This window comes from Bos taurus, chromosome 5 (genome assembly GCF_002263795.3).
Source record: "Bos taurus isolate L1 Dominette 01449 registration number 42190680 breed Hereford chromosome 5, ARS-UCD2.0, whole genome shotgun sequence".
Taxonomy (NCBI): Eukaryota; Metazoa; Chordata; class Mammalia; order Artiodactyla; family Bovidae; genus Bos; species Bos taurus.
Window position 1 is genome coordinate 57,276,968 of NC_037332.1, and position 12,388 is coordinate 57,289,355.

The 12,388-nt window shown below is 42.9% G+C and overlaps 1 protein-coding gene across 1 annotated transcript; it reads right to left on the reverse strand.

Annotated features, from left to right (window-relative positions):
* Positions 1 to 2,827: 2,827 nt before the first annotated feature.
* On the reverse strand, positions 2,828 to 5,887 carry RPS26 (ribosomal protein S26). Its single transcript, NM_001015561.2, has 4 exons — positions 5,880 to 5,887; positions 5,439 to 5,616; positions 4,532 to 4,662; positions 2,828 to 3,781 (listed from the first exon to the last, which is right to left on the reverse strand). The coding sequence occupies exons 1-4, from the start codon at positions 5,880 to 5,882 to the stop codon at positions 3,746 to 3,748; spliced, it is 348 nt and encodes a 115-aa protein (NP_001015561.1). The 5' UTR covers positions 5,883 to 5,887; the 3' UTR covers positions 2,828 to 3,745.
* Between the last annotated feature and the right edge of the window lie 6,501 nt (positions 5,888 to 12,388).

The following is a 12,388-nucleotide window of genomic DNA, read 5'->3' on the forward strand; positions in this document are numbered from 1 at the left end:
GTCCATCTAGTCAAAGCTATGGTTTTTCCAGTAGTCATGTATGCATGTGAGTTGGACCATAAAGAAAACTGAGCACTGAAGAACTGATGCTTTTGAACTGTGGTGTTGGAGAGGACTCTTGAATGTCCCTTGGACTGCAAGATCAAACCTGTCAATCCTAAAGGAAATCAGTCCTGAATATTCATTGGAAGGACTGATGCTGAAGCTGAAGTTCTAATACTTTGGCCACCTGATGCGAAGAGCTGACTTATTGGAAAAGACCCTGATGCTGGGAAATGAAGGTGGGAGAAGATTACGACAGAGGATGAGATGGTTAGCCTGCATCACCGACTTGATGGACGTGAGTTTGAGCAAGCTCCAGGAGTTGGTGATGGACAGGGAAGCCTGGTGCCCTGCAGTCCATGGGGTTGCAAAGGTCAGACACGACTGAGTGACTGAACTGAACCGAGGGATACTCTTGCCTCAGGGCATTTGTAGTTGTTATTATCTCTGCTGGAGAGCTATTTCTCCATTTATGTAAATGGCTTCTCTTTCACTTTTTCTAATTGTTATCTATCAATCTTACTAGACCATCTTTTATAAAACTGTAGCCCTTCCTCAGGCCTAACCACCCTCTCACACTCCTCCCCAAATAAAATGTAATGCTCTGAGACCAGAGTCTTGGTCACCACTTATGTCTTTAGCACTTAGAAATGTTGGCACCTAGTAGGTTCTCAATATTTCTTGAATAAAAGATCGTTTTGTATCACTTAAGCCACACCAAAATACTGATATAGGAATGACTTTCCTAAAGATTAGAAAATTGAAGGCAGAGGTTAGGTAACTCACCCACTGTGGTTGGAGAAGACTCTTGAGAGTCCCTTGGATTGCAAGATCCCCAGTCCATCCTAAAGGAGATCAGTCCTGGGTGTTCATTGGAAGGACTGATGTTGAAGCTGAAACTCCAATACTTTGGCCACTTCATGTGAAGAGTTGACTCATTGGAAAAGACCCTAATGCTGGGAAGGATTGGGGGCAGGAGAAGGGGTGACAGAGGATGAGATGGTTGGATGACATCACTGACTCGATGGACATGGGTTTGGGTAGACTCCGGAGTTGGTGATGGACAGGGAGGCCTGGAGTGCTGCAGTTCATGGGGTCAGAGTCAGACACGACTGAGCGACTGTACTGAACTTACCCAAGGTCGCATAGTTCCAAGTATGAGGTGAGATTTACATTTAGAAGTCAGGTCTCTTAAATCAACTAGCATTTTGTGTATTTATTTAGCTGTGCCAGGTCTTAACTGCACACACAGCATCTTTTTAGTTGCAACTTTCAAACTCTTAGCTGTCGCATGTGGGATCTAGTTCCCTGACCAGGGATTGAACCCAGGCCCCCTGCATTGGGAGCAGTCTTAGCCACTGATCACGAGACAGTCAGATGCTTGTTTTAATAGAGAACTTGTACTCAAACAAAGTACCCATACATGCTAAGTTATGGAGAGAGAGGCAAACAAATATGAAAAGCCAGGAATTGAGGTTGAAGGAAAGGATGGTCCAGGACCTCAATGAAACCTGGTTACCACAGGGAATTGACTTGAAATCCAATAACCTCACAGGTGGACATTGGACCAATGACTGAAAAGCCCTGAAGCTTCTACCTGGCTTGAATACTCTTCACCAGAAATGTTACAGAGGTGAGGTGGTGAGACTGCAATTCTCCCGTTTCTAATAGTCCATTAGAACAAGCTGAGGGTGAGGGGTAAGAGGTAAGGGCTCAAAGATCTGTTATCATCTTTTTTGTGACTAACTGTCTCAGAGAGTAAAGCTCCTGCCTGCAATCCCTGGGTCAGGAAGTTCCCCTGGAGAAGGAAATGGCAACCCACTCCAGTATTCTTGCCTGGAGAATCCCATGGATGGCAGAGCCTGGTGGGCTACAGTCCACGGGGTTGCAGAGTCGGACTCCGACTGAGAGAGCTCGCTTCACTTCACTAAAATTATCAGCCCACAAGAGCTTAAGAACAGACCACTGATCTTGCAGTGCAAACATCTGAAAATGATCTGTGGGCTACTTCTAAGTGGCATTCTTTCCTAAGACAAATTATGGATGTCTATATAGGGCTTAAACTTTTAACAGGTGGAACATTAGATATCCTGATTGCCCATTAGACACAACTTCGAAACTGGTGGTAGATTGGGAGGTGGGGTGGGGCTATTTTAAAGCCTGAAGCATGTGGAGTCCTTTTGTGAGTTTTTTCTGGCAGTCAAAAGTCAGAGATTATCTTCTAGTCGACAGCTACACCAATTCTTAGCCTTCAGGCTCTTGAATCCTTGGAGATAGGATTGTACTTTGCACATTAATCCATTTTTAAACCCATGGGAGAGCCAAGGATAGGTTGTGCCTACCTATAAACATCTCAAGAGATATCTCACAGCAGTTATATGGTTGATTTACTACTTGAACCTGGTTTTACTGAGCAAACTGGGATTTGGGACCACCAGGTTTACCATTTGTTTTCACCATGAACGGGACTTTCTTCTATCCAATGTTTTATCATTGGTGTTAACGGGGTCATAAATGTAGAGGAATGAAGGAGCACAGATATTGGCGGAAGTCTCCCCAAAGGATGGAAACCCACACCTACAGTGTTCTAACAAATCCAGGACTTGCCACAGCTGTTTCAGCACATGTATAAGTATGCAGACCATAAGCAAGACAGAGCAACAATTTCCAACTGGGTTTCTTTAGTTAAAGGTTCTCCCATTAACAGGACCACCATTCTGCTCCAAAACAATCCACCCCTTCTTTGCTATCATATCCTTTGAATACAAACATTTGCGAAAACTTGTTTCCCAGAACAATGCGTACTTTAATCAAAACTTCCAAGCTACTAGTTTAGCTTAAGGTAAAAAATTCATACAACCTAACCAGCAAAAGTCCTTAGCACACATTTACATATAATTTTGGACAAAGCATTGGTTAGGGGCACCATCTCTTCAAAAATCCGTATATAATTAATTTTAGAGTTAGCCTTTTGTATCTGTCTGTACTTTCACACTTGAGGATTCAACAACTGTGGATGGTGTATTATGTATTTACTGAAAACAAAACCACCCCCGCCCCCTGCAGTTAAACCCATGTTGTTAAAGGGTCAACTGTGTATTGCTAGCTGGGAACCCTCTAATTTCTGAATTCTGAAACAAATGAGCCATTGTCACACAGACTACAGCCTTTTCCCAGACTTTCTGCACAAAGTTCCCTCTTATGGGACTTCCACAAATTTCTACAAATGCCTGCCATTCAGGGCATTGTCACCTCACAGAGCAATGTACCACAGAAAGATGAAGGCTGGGTGATTAGCTTAGCAGCAGATCAAGGTAGGCAGGTAAACCTGACTTGAGGTTAAGGACCTGAATACAGATCCCCTTATGCTATTCAAGTTGTGGACTTTTATTAAAGTCTTCATGTTGCCACAAGAGGAATGCACACCTTAGTCTAAGTGACTTCCTGATGCACTCCTCCCTCTGCTAGTTTCCTCCCCATTTTTAAGACACCAACTTAAGCCATTTGCCAAGCTGAATTAATCAAACACAGATGCCCTAATTCCTCGCCCTCATCCCTAAGCTATGCAAACTGGGGAGACCAAATGTACACGACCCCCACTTCATCTGACAACATATATTCAACATGCAACATAAAGTATAATTTCCATTTTATTGTCTTTTCAGAGAAACCAATATTCTTCAGTCTTTAAGGACTTGGATCCTTACATGGGCTTTGGTGGAGGACGTGGGGCAGCACCCTGAAAGACAAAGTGAAAGAATTAAAAAACCATCCATGGAAGCGTCCCCTCAAAAAACCCAACCACTACCTCCCCATCACTAACAGTGTATTATTTGGTCCATAAAGGCATGGATAGATGTGGAAGGAGATGACATTACTCAATCTGAAACAGACTAACTTGAAAGCAAATGTTTCAGGTGTGGGTTTTACCAGACTTAGTTGACCCCACCCATAGGCAGAGATCTTAATTTGATTTTCCTTGTCCTCATTTATCTTTCCTCTATTACCCCAACAAAACAGATCTTCATGACCCAGATACTAAATCCCAGATCTGGTTTTGTCCCATTCATGGTGAAAACAAATGGTAAACCTGGTGGTCCCAAATCCCAGTTTGCTCAGTAAAACCAGGTTCAAGTAGTAAATCCGGACCATGTAACTGCTGTGGGATGTCTCCTGAGATGTTTATAGATAGGCACAGCCTATCCTTGGCTCTCCCATGGGTTTAAAAATGGATTAATGTGCAAAGTACAATCCTATCTCCAAGGATTCAAGAGCCTGAAGGCTAAGAATTGGTGCAGCTGTCTACTAGAAGATAATCTCTGACTTTTGACTGCCAAAAAAAACTCACAAAAAGGACTTTCTACTTGCTTTTCAAATGTGGTATTGGAGAAGTCTCGCTGCAGTCCATGGGGTTGCAAAGAGTCAGACACGACTGAGTGACTAAACTGAACTACCCCTCTCATTTCCATACCTCTTTTAAGGTACTCACCGCAGGTCTAAATCGGGGTGGAGGTGTTCGGTCCTTACGGGCTTCCCGAGAGCGATTCCTGACTACCTTGCTGTGAATGGCACAACTCACGCAGTAATGTAGTTTCACATACAGCTTGGGAAGTACATAGGCTAAGAAACAAAAATAATTAGAGCTGTGATATTAGATACAGTACCCACTTTGCCCTGTTCTTCTTTGTTCCTTCTAACCCTCAAAAATAAACTCACAAGTCAGGCATACCTACAAGATTTCACTCCCAAAGCCAACTGTTCGGTTTATACCTAAACACAGGCACAGAGTTCACAAATAAATGATCCCCTACCAGCCCATCCTGTCACCACAGGGACTAAATCCACACCAGATGCAATAGGATGGAATGCAGTTCCTTCAGTAATTGCACCAGCCCTAATGCCTACTTCTGTCCCCATTCCCAATTACCTAAGAAATCTAACAAGTCTTATAAAAAGAAAATGACAAGAAAACACATAGCTCTAAAAATTACCCTTGTCAACCCAACTAGACTCCTTCCAGTCTTAAAAAACTCCTTTCCACAAGTTTGCCAACTCAAACGTTTACCAACAATTCAAAACGTTTTTTTACATTTACCACGTTTACAGCCAGTGCTCCCCAAGTTTTCATACAGGATAAGCACTGAAAGTGCTTCTAGAATCTCATCCCCTATAAGACTCAAAGACTGTGCAAGACCACAAAAAAAACTCTCTGTCCAGACAGGGCTCAAAACGGCACATAACGCAGCAAAAACACCATTCTCCTCTACCGACAACAACCGTTAACAGTGCAAGGAAGTGCTGGGGATGCTCCAAAGAACGGAGCCCACGAATGGGGTGGCGGCGGGAGGTGGTTTTAGGTTATCAGGATACTCGCACATTTCGAGCTGCGGACTCACCATCGAAAACACTCGCTTCAGAAATGTCCCTGACGGCTGCGGCCTCTACGATGTTCCGAATGACAAACTTCTTAATGGCCTTATCCTTGGGCACACATCGGGCACAGTTGGTGCAGCGAATAGGCTGCACATGGCCGCGGCCCTTTTTGGCACGACCGTTGTTCCTTCTTTTCTTGGTCTGCGTCAGGATGAAGATTCCATTAAGAAGGAGCAACTTACCCGGCCTTAGCCCCCATCCGGCCACATTCCTTGCCGACCACCCCCAAGAAAGCGCGACTCACATCTCCAGTCCCTCCGCAGATCCCTCCAAGCCGGGAAGAAACATACCCTCTTTCCTTTCTTCCACCGCTGTCCAGGCTTTCAACCCTCCCCGCAATCTCAGAATCGGCTCCTCTCAGTCTCCACCCGGCCCCGAACTATTCCCCACGCGCTAGCACTCACCATCTTGGAAGCGCCGAGGCGAGAGAGGACCCAGCTACGGGGCCGGCTCTCTTATATAGAGTGAGATCCCTCCGCTCGCGCCCCCTAGATGTCTCCAGGCCGCACGCCAAAACAGGAATCCATTTTACTCAAATTTTCTTTATTATTCAGTGTTCCTACTTAAATCTAGAGTAGGAAGGTGCTCTTCGAGTTTATTTTCCGTTGCGCAAGGTGACTATGGGACTATTTAATCAACTGGCGGAAGAAAATTAGAGTTATATGTTTCCCAGCAACCCTTGCGACGCCCTGCTCCGGACGTAATTCTGGCCACTATAACTATCCGTTTTTGCGATGCTAGGCGCGGAAGTTGCCCCACGCAGAACGCAAGTTACAATACCTATTGAGAGGCCAGAGGGGAAGAGATGCATGGTGGGAGTTGTAGTGTGAGGTTGGCAGGCCATGGCCCCCAAGCACTTAGACCGAAGTCTGCACCACACCACTGGGAGACGCTGTTTCTCTGACATTCCAGTTGGTGCAAGATTGAGAAACCCAAGGTGGGGCGTGGTGGGAGGGGAATAAAACATTTTAATTCCTCCTTCCAATACAACATCCACTCAAGGGACCTGAGTCTGAACAAACTCTGGGAGATAGTGAAGGACAGGGAAGCCTGGCATGGTGCAGTACATGGGGTCGCAAAGAGTCGGACACAACTGAGCAACTGAACAACCACCGACCAATGAATATGGAGGAAAACCTACTGATGTGTTGATGCTAGGGCTGTTTCTCACTTTTAAAAAAATTTCTGGAACCTGCTACCACAATGCTAGGCGCTGTAGTAAGCATTATGTAAATACTAACTCATTTAAACCTCAACAAGCCTATAACCTATAAAGTAGGTTATGTTACTATCCTTAATTTACAGATTGAAGAACCGTGTAGACAAGTTGAAATTGAAATTGGCCAAAGTCACATAGTGCTAATAAGAGGTGTTCTGGCTTCACTATACTATGCTGCCTCTTAGCTAACAAATAAATGGATGCGGAAATAGCCTGGACTAGTGACTTAAGACGATTTGACTCAGAATGCTAGTAGAAATATATTTTACATTGGTACTCAGTACATATACAAATACACACACACAAAAGTGAAACACAAACTTCATGAAACCATGCCCTTACAACATAAGGTGCACTGTTATGCTTTATTTTCTTTTAATAAATGTTGATCAATCCACACCAAGGTGATTGCACCACTCTCTGATGAATCTGACCCCCTTCTGAAAATACTTTGTCTTTTCCAAGTTCTCGAACAAGAATGGCTATACATGGGTAGCCAACCACACAGTTCAGTTCAGTTGCTCAGTCATGTCTGATTCTTTGTGACCCCATGGACTGAAGCACGCCAGGCCTCCCTGTCCATCACCAACTCCCAGAGTTTACTCAAGCTCATGTCCATTGAGTCGGTGATGCCATCCAACCATCTCATCCTCTGTTGTCCCCTTCTCCTCCTGCCCTCAATCTTTCCCAGCATGCAGGTGTTTTCCAGTGAGTCAGTTCTTTATCAGGTGGCCAAAGTATTGGAGTTTCAGCTTCAACATCAGTCCTTCCAATGAATATTCAGGACTGATTTCCTTTAGGATGGACTGGTCAGATCTCCTTGCAGTTCAAGGGACTCTCAAGAGTCTTCTCCAACACCACAGTTCAAAAGCATCAATTCTTCGGTGCTCAGCTTTCTTTATAGTTCAACTCTCACATCTGTACATGACTACTGGAAAAACCATAGCTTTGACTAGATGGACCTTTGTTGGCAAAGTAATGTCGCTGCTTTTTAATATGCTGTCTAGGTAGGTCATAGCTTTTCTTCCAAGGGGCAAGTATATTTTAATTTCATGGCTGCAGTCACCATCTGCAGTGATTTTGGAACCCAAAAAAATAAAGTCTGTCACTGTTTCCACTGTATCCCCATCTATTTGCCATGAAGTGATGGGACCAGATGTCATGATCTTAGTTTTCTGAATGTTGAGTTTTAAGCCAACTTTTTCACTCTCCTTTTTCACTTTCATGAGGAGGCTCTTTAGTTTTTCTTTCTGCCATAAGGGTGGTGTCATCTGCATATCTGAGGTTATTATATTTCTCCCAGCAATCTTGATTCCAGCTTGTGCTTCATCCAGCCCAGAATTTCACATGATGTACTCTGTATATAAGCTAAATAAGCAGGGTGACAATATATAGCCTTGAAGTACTCCTTTCCCAATTTGGAACCAGTCTGTTCCATGTCCAGTTCTAACTGTTGCTTCCTGACGTGCATATAGATTTCTCAGGAGGCAGGTCAGGTGGTCTGGTATTCTCAGCTCTTTAAGAATTTTCCACGGTATGTGGTGATCCACACAGTCAAAGGCTTTGGCATAGTCAATAAAGCAGAAGTAGATGTTTTTCTGGAACTCTCTTGCTTTTTCGATGATCCAGCGGATGTTGGCAATTTGATATCCGGTTCCTCTGCCTTTTCTAAATCCAGCTTGAACATCTGGAAGTTCTCGGTTCATGTACTGTTGAAGTCTTGATTGGAGAATTTTGAGCATTACTTTGCTAGCGTGTGAGATGAGTGTAATTGTGTGGTAGTTTGAACATTCTTTGGCATTGCCTTTCTTTGGGATTGGAATGAAAACTGAGCTTTTCCAGTCCTGTGGCCACTGCTGACTTTTCCAAATTTGCTGACATATTGAGTGGAGCACTTTTACAGCATCATCTTCTAGGATTTGAAATAGCTCAACTGAAATTCCATCACTTCCACCAGCTTTGTTCGTAGTGATGCTTCCTAAGGGCCACTTGACTTCGCATTCCAGGATGTCTGGCTCTAGGTGAGTGATCACACCATCGTCATTATCTGGGTCATGAAGATCTTTTTTGTACAGTTCTTCTGTGTGTTCTTGCCACCTCTTCTTAGTATCTTCTGCTTCTGTTAGGTTCATACCATTTCTGTCCTTTATCGAGCCCATCTTTGCATGAAATGTTCCATTGGTATCTCTAATTTTCTTGAAGATATCTCTAGTCTTTCCCATTCTATTATTTTCCTCTATTTCTTTGCATTGATCGCTGAGGAAGGCTTTCTTATCTCTCCTTGCTATACTTTGGAACTCTGCATTCAAATGGATGTATCTTTCCTTTAGCCTTTGCTTTTCGTGTCTCTTCACAGCTATTTGTAAGGCCTCCTCAGACAGCCATTTTGCCTTTTTGCATTTTTTTTTCTTGGGGTACAATGTCACAAACCTCTGTCCATAGTTCTTCAGGCACTCTGTCTATCAGATCTAATCCCCTGAATCTATTTATCACTTCTACTGTATAATTGTAAGGGATTTGATTTCGGTCATACCTGAATGGTCTAGTGGTTTTCCCTACTTTCTTCAATTTCAATCTGAATTTGGCAATAAGGAGTTCATGATCTGAGCTACAGTCAGCCCTGGTTTTTGCTGACTGTATAGAGCTTCTCCATCTTTGGCTGCAAATAATATAATCAATCTGATTTTGGTATTGACCATCTCTTGATGTCTAATGTGTAGAGTCTTCTCTTGTGTTGTTGAAAGAGGGTGTTTGCTGTGACCAGTGCGTTCTCTTGGCAAAACTCTATTAGCCTTTGGCCTGCTTCATTCTCTACTCCAAGGCCAGATTTGCCTGTTACTCCAGGTATTTCTTGACTTCCTACTTTTGCATTCCAGTCCCCTATAATGAAAAGGACATCTTTTTAGGTATTAGTTCTAGAAGGTCTTGTAGGTCTGATAAAACGTGGTCCACTGGAGAAGGGAAAGGCAAACCACTTCAGTATTCTTGCCTTGAGAACCCCGTGAACAGTATGAAAAGACAAAAAGATAGGACACTGAAAGATGAACTCCCTAGGTTGGTAAGTGCCCAATATGCTACTGGAGATCAGTGGAGAAATAACTCCAGAAAGAATGAAGAGATGGAGCCAAAGCAAAAACAACATCCAGTTGTGGATGTGACTGATGATGGAAGTAAAGTCCGATGCTATAAAGAGCAGTATTGCATAGGAACCTGGAATGTTAGGTCCATGAATCAAGGCAGATTGAAAGTGGTCAAACAGGAGATGGCAAGATTGAACATCGACATTTTAGGAATCAGCGAACTAAAATGGACTGGAATGGGTGAATTTAACTCAGACGACCATTATATCTACTACTGTGGACAAGAATATCTTAGAAGAAATGGAGTAGCCATCATAGTCAACAGGAGTCCAAAATGCCTTACTTGGATGCAATCTCAAAAATGACAGAATTATCTCTGTTCATTTCCAAGGCAAACCATTCAATATTACAGTAAGCCAATTCTATGCATCCACCAGTAATGCTGAATGAAGAAGCTGAAGTTGAATGGTTCTTTGAAGACCTACAAGACCTTCTAGAACTAACCACACAATTGTCTCCAAAATTGAAGAAACTTTGGTATCAATGTGACCTCCCAGCATTCAGATCCAAGATAGTACAGATGGAGACGGACCCTTCATTTGTGAGTCATTCAGGAGTCTAAACACACCAGATTCACTGTCCATCTAACAACCCATTATGGTTTCTGCTAATTTGTAACCCATGTAATTGGAGTTAAAATTTATTTCTTAACTTTTGTTTTGGCTTCAAAACAATTATGTTTGTGGTCTTTTCTAGTTTCAATTTGCTAGTTTCAATGGGATATAGGAAATGATAGACTCTAGATGGAAGTGTCTCCAGTTTTCACTTCAACATAGTCTCATGGAAAACACAAAGCAGACAATATTGTATGGAATGGTAATAAGGTAGATAGGACCGATAAAAACTTCAGTGATGGGGACAGAAAATAGTTAATATTTAAGAACAAATAGGAAAAGGAGTATGTCAAGGCTGTATATTGTCACCCTGCTTAGTTAACTTATATGCAGAGTACATCATGAGAAACGCTGGGCTGGAGGAAGCACAAGCTGGAATCAAGATTGCCAGAAGAAATAGCAATAACCTCAGATATGCAGATGACACCACCCTTATGGCAGAAAGTGAAGAGGAACTAAAAACCCTCTTGATGAAAGTGAAAGAGGAAAGTGAAAAAGTTGGCTTAAAACTCAACATTCAGAAAGCTAAGATCATGGCATCTGGTCCCATCACTTCATGGGAAATAGATGGGGAAACAGTGGAAACAGTGTCAGACTTTATTTTTTTGGGTTCCAAAATCACTGCAGATGGTGATTGCAGCCATGAAATTAAAAGACGCTTACTCCTTGGAAGGAAAGTTATGACCAACCTAGATAGCATATTAAAAAGCAGAGACATTACTTTGCCAACAAAGGTCTGTCTAGTCAAGGCTATGGTTTTTCCAATGGTCATGTATGGATGTGAGAATTGGACTGTGAAGAAAGCTGAGTGCCAAAGAATTGATGCTTTTGAACTGTGGTATTGGAGAAGACTCTTGAGAGTCCCTTGGACTGCAAGGAGATCCAACCAGTCCATTCTAAAGGAGATCAGTCCTGGGTGTTCTTTGGAAGTAATGATGCTAAAGCTGAAACTCCAGTACTTTGGCCACCTCATGCGAAGAGTTGACTCATTGGAAAAGACTCTGATGCTGGGAGGGATTGGGGGCAGGAGGAGAAGGGGACAACAGAGGATGAGATGGCTGAATAGCATCACTGACTCGATGAACGTGAGTCTGAGTGAACTCCGGGAGTTGGACAGGGAGGCCTGGCATGCTGCAATTCATGGGGTCACAGAAAGTCGGACACAACTGAGTGACTGAACTGAACTGAATGTTCCTATGTTGATTTTTCTTTGGATTTTCATAGCCTGAGTTTTACTGGCTGGATTTCTGGGGTTTAAGGGAAAAACACAGACTTTGGAATAAGACTCCATGTCCTCGGGTTCAAATATGGGTTCTGTCACTTATTGATAAGTCTTAGACAAGTTATTTATTCTCTCTTGGTTTTTAATTCTTCACTAGTAATGAATTATTTTATAGGTTGTCTCTACCTATTCATTTCCCTAAGTTAAATGAATACTTGGCACAGTGCTTTGCATTTATGGATTGCTCAAGAACTGGTAGACTTACTATCATCATATCATCATCATACATAACTATTCATGTTATGTGTCTTGTATCTCCCTCGGTGTATAGTATGTCTTACATGTAGTAGGTACTCAACAAATGTTTGATGAATCTCTGCTTTGTATGCATGGGCAGGTTGGGCTTTCTCTCCTATCCTGAAGGCACTCCTGGTGGGAAAATCTCCTCCACTTCCCATTCTAGTTTGAAAATTCTTCTGTTCTGTAGTAACATCTTGAGCATTCTTGTTTGGTTTCCTCTCAGTCTTAAGACTTGTTCATCTTCAAAAACGTGCGAAAGTGAAAGTGAATGCTAAGTTGTGTCCGACTCTTTGCAACCCCATGGATTATATAGTCCATGGAATTTTCCAGGCCAGAATACTGGAGTATGTAGCCTTTCCCTTCTCCAGGGGATCTTCCCAACCCAGGTCTCCCACGTTGCAGGCAGATTCTTTACCAG

Excerpts from the sequence above, each read along its gene's own strand:
- RPS26 (NM_001015561.2), bottom strand. Across the intron at positions 4,663-5,438 it reads TGAAGCGAGTGTTTTCGATG|CCTATGTACTTCCCAAGCTG; the intron begins GTGAGTCCGCAG and ends TTTGTTTCTTAG. Across the intron at positions 3,782-4,531 it reads CACCCCGATTTAGACCTGCG|GGTGCTGCCCCACGTCCTCC; the intron begins GTGAGTACCTTA and ends TTTGTCTTTCAG.